The 3797-nt window shown below is 44.6% G+C and overlaps 1 protein-coding gene across 1 annotated transcript; it reads right to left on the reverse strand.

Moving 5' to 3' along the window:
- Positions 1-711: 711 nt before the first annotated feature.
- MELLADRAFT_105394 (uncharacterized protein) lies at positions 712-1225 on the reverse strand (the record flags this gene model as incomplete). Its single annotated transcript, XM_007408744.1, has 2 exons — positions 712-762; positions 896-1225. The coding sequence occupies 2 exons, from the start codon at positions 1223-1225 to the stop codon at positions 712-714; spliced, it is 381 nt and encodes a 126-aa protein (XP_007408806.1).
- Between the last annotated feature and the right edge of the window lie 2572 nt (positions 1226-3797).

Genomic DNA, 3797 nt, shown 5'->3' on the forward strand with positions numbered 1-3797 from the left:
AATCAACCAAGTGATGTCAGTCACTAACATTAAGCAAAAACGATATGAGTGATATTCGACTGGATCACTTACCTTGAGTTCCTTAAAAACATTGTTTTTTAAAGAAGCGTTGATGCTTTTGGCCTCTTTGGCTGACCATTTCCGACCAAAGAGTTTAGCATCCCTTTTAAGGTATGTGACCATTGCTCGCAAGAGAGGATCCTTGACTCGAGACCAAGGGAGAGCGTGTCGGATTAACCATGTTGAAGCCATCTGGTTGAATGTATTGTTGCAGAACTTGACACCGGGGGCTGTGACCACAAAGCCATCGAGTGTAGCGCCTTTGTTTTGCTCAGCAGCCCGGCGCTCGGCCACTGAGAGTGGTACACCAAGAGAGTTATCTTCTTTTGCTTTGAGTTGACCGGGGCAGCCAATGTCAGAACAGCCGGCCAAAGACGATCCATCGCGATGCTTCCAAAGGTTGCCTGTCATGTTACTATAGCTAACACGGACAGGGTCCTTCTCATCTTTCTTACAGAATCGACAAGCATAAGAAAGTGGTGGCTTTGATCAGTTCTGATGAAGGCCATAATCAGCAACGTAAGTTCAAGGAATAAGACAAAAAGGAAAGTGAAGATATGTAATAAAGGTGAACATGAAAGGAAGAGTTAAATTGGAAACTTACATTGCCAGGTGCATGCACAGGATCATGATAGTAGGCCCTCAGTTGGCCTAGCTCACTGGCTGGATCGTCCTTCTTTGCCCTCTTAGCCGCCCTTTCACCTATGAATTCGACGTCAGAATTGGTGCAAAGCATACCCTTCGTGACATTCGACGACACGTTCTAATGTAGGATGGCAGCATGATGTCAGAAACAGGAAATCGAGTTGGTAAGAGACATTGTCAATGGACTCACTTCATCATCATGAATGGGCGCGTCTGTGACTGCTTTATGCTTCGGTTTAGAGGAAGTCGTCTTCTTTTTCCTCTTAGGTTGAACAACAACACTAGAAGCAGAAGCGTCAGATTTGGTTTCGACTGAATCATGGGCACTGGCTTTTTGTTTCTTGTTGGTTTTCTCAATGAGTTCATTGGGAATGGTGATACGATGGCGAGAGTCTGGGGATTGTGCGACCATCCCAGGTGTTTTGACCTGGGTTCGGGTACGGATAGGTCTTGCGGGGGTTCCACCGTCAGACTTGTCGGCATGGGAAGTGTATGGTTGAACCTGAACGGAGGATGACATATTGATTTGAATACTAGGTTGATTGGAAGCTTCCCTGGCGGAGTAGTTTACAAGAGAAAGATAAGACTCGAAATGGTTGGCTAAAGAGAAATAAAAGGAATTATGGGTAGTAAAACTAATAAAAGGGAGAGATAGTATCTAGAAAAGTTGTTAAGGAGGATGGTGGTCAGTGATTGCTTATCAGAGAATGAGGAGACGGACTATGAGGATGAATTGAAAGTGATAAATCTTGTACCTTCCAGTTTTGCCACAGGAGGATCCCCTCTTTAAGGGGTGCGACACAGTCACCCCTTTGCTGGGTCCCGTCACAATCGATCCAATACATGTCAATGGTGTCTCGTTTGGGAGGCGTCCGTCCAGATTTGGTGAGTGACGAAGAGGAACTAGGGAGATGGGGAGAGGGCTTTGCCACATCTGGATTAGGCTATACCCGACCCGCAACAGGCGCTCCCCTGTGGTTCACGCTCGCACCCGAAGCCACGAAGCCTTGTGGCGCCACGGTAGGGCTCAGGGCCATGGCCGTGGCATAGGCCATGGCCCTGGGCCCTCCGTGGCCTTAGCAGGGCATCAAGTCCAGCTAAGCCCCCTAAGGAGAGGCTTAAGGGTGGGGCAGTGACCAAAATTGAGCTCGGCGATCATCGAACGTTCTCATTTCATGATATATACCATTCACAATATAAAGTTGCTTTCTTTTGATTCTCTGCTCAATAAGTTGATTACAAAGACTCAAGAGATGATAGTAAAGCAAGCCAAATAAAAGATATCAACAATAGAAAAACTTACAATTCACTACACTCAAATAAAAATCAATTATCCATGATTGATCATCACAAAGAAAGGGTAACAAAGTCAGTAAGTGTAAAAGGTAGAATGAGAAATGGAGAGAGCGATGTAAACATAAACAAGAAATGCTAGTGGATGAGTCGCATCTGTTCCATAGACAGAGATTTGGATTGAGGGAGATTGAGAAATCATTAAACGCTCGATAGTGTGTTGTGTTTTCTCAAATCCGCACCCCAGATCATGGCGCCATCGTGGCGCCACTGTAAGGCCCTGGCTAGAAAGGGCCTGACCGTGGCAGGCCACGCCGGGTGCAAGCCATGGCCACGGCCATGCCCTAGGCCATGAAAAAGGTGCCGGGTGTGAGCGTGACCTGTGGTCCTAACCCGCCGCGTCACATGTAACATTGCGGATTTGAAATGTTTACAAGACTCGCTGGGCAGTTGTGGTGCGGTTGGAACCACAACACAACTTTGGGTTCTTGGGAGCGGGGCGCCGGGGAAAAAGGCGCTTCAACGCGCACTGCAGCACGCAACATGAGCGTTGCTGGCCCAGGGTTGACAAACACTAAAAATAATCCATCACACAACATAGAACACCGGGCTAAACCATGTACAAAGAAATTTTGCATAGCTCACATCAGGTTTCATAAACAGCAGTGACCAGCGCGACATCCCGTGCAACAGTGATCAATAACACACAGCTTGAAAACTCCGCAATCAACTCAGAAAACAACAAGAAACAAACACCCAGTACTTTAATCAATCACCACACGTAAAATAAAAGAAACTGAAATAAAACCAACACAAATAACATAGGCCAGACAAAACTTCACAAACACTACACCTTCTACCCATACCACAGCTACCAGAACATCATGTCACTCAACACCACAAAAGCATCATTCCAAGTAAACCAAAAACAACCAAAAGCTTCCTCACTTCATCCATACCAATTAAAATTTTGTACATAATTCACTGACCAAATTCTAGAACCGGATAAAAAAGCAACATATCAGAATAACAAAAACAGTTAGGGTGTGTTCACTTAAGCAATTTCTGGTGAGAAATCACATTCTGCAAATTTTAAAGTGTCCATTTGGTGGTGCATGTTTCATTTTTGCTTTGAAAATTTTACTGAATGTGATTTCTGGTCAGAAATTCCTTAAGTGAACGCGCCCTTAAGCAAACAAAAGAACTTACAAATAACTCAGTGGTACTCATCTCATCTCTGAATAAGCATTTGATACCCAGATTTCCAAAAGCGGACACAAGCTGTGCATCCAATGATACACCACCTCCATCAATTATAAAAATCATGTACTTGAGATTGACAGGAAACTTGTGTGATTTTTGCCTCTTTTTCAACATCATTCTGCGCCAGTAACTGCCATCACCTGAATTAGTAGCAAAGATTTCCAGCGCATCAAACATCACATATTTTAACCCTCCCAAATTGACAAAGGACGTAGTCGATTGAATGCTACACATTACTTTCAACTTAGGAAAATGAGTTTCCAGGATGAAGTACGAAACATGATCAGGAATTGAGTCCACAAAAAGAATTTTGATCAAGTCTTTCAAAGAGACTATCATTGGGCCACACAGAGAGTGAGTGTCAGGTGAGACACATTCCAAGAACTTTACACCCTTCCCAGCCCCTTGGCAGAAATCCGCAAACGTTAAAGATTTGAGCCCCTTACACTGCCAGCATTAAAGAGGTTCCCAGATGGGAATATGGGTCGTAGGAATCAGACAGCCTTTGTGACTACATATATACAATGGCGGTCTGT

Source organism: Melampsora larici-populina (genome assembly GCF_000204055.1).
Source record: "Melampsora larici-populina 98AG31 unplaced genomic scaffold MELLAscaffold_13, whole genome shotgun sequence".
NCBI lineage: Eukaryota > Fungi > Basidiomycota > Pucciniomycetes > Pucciniales > Melampsoraceae > Melampsora > Melampsora laricis-populina.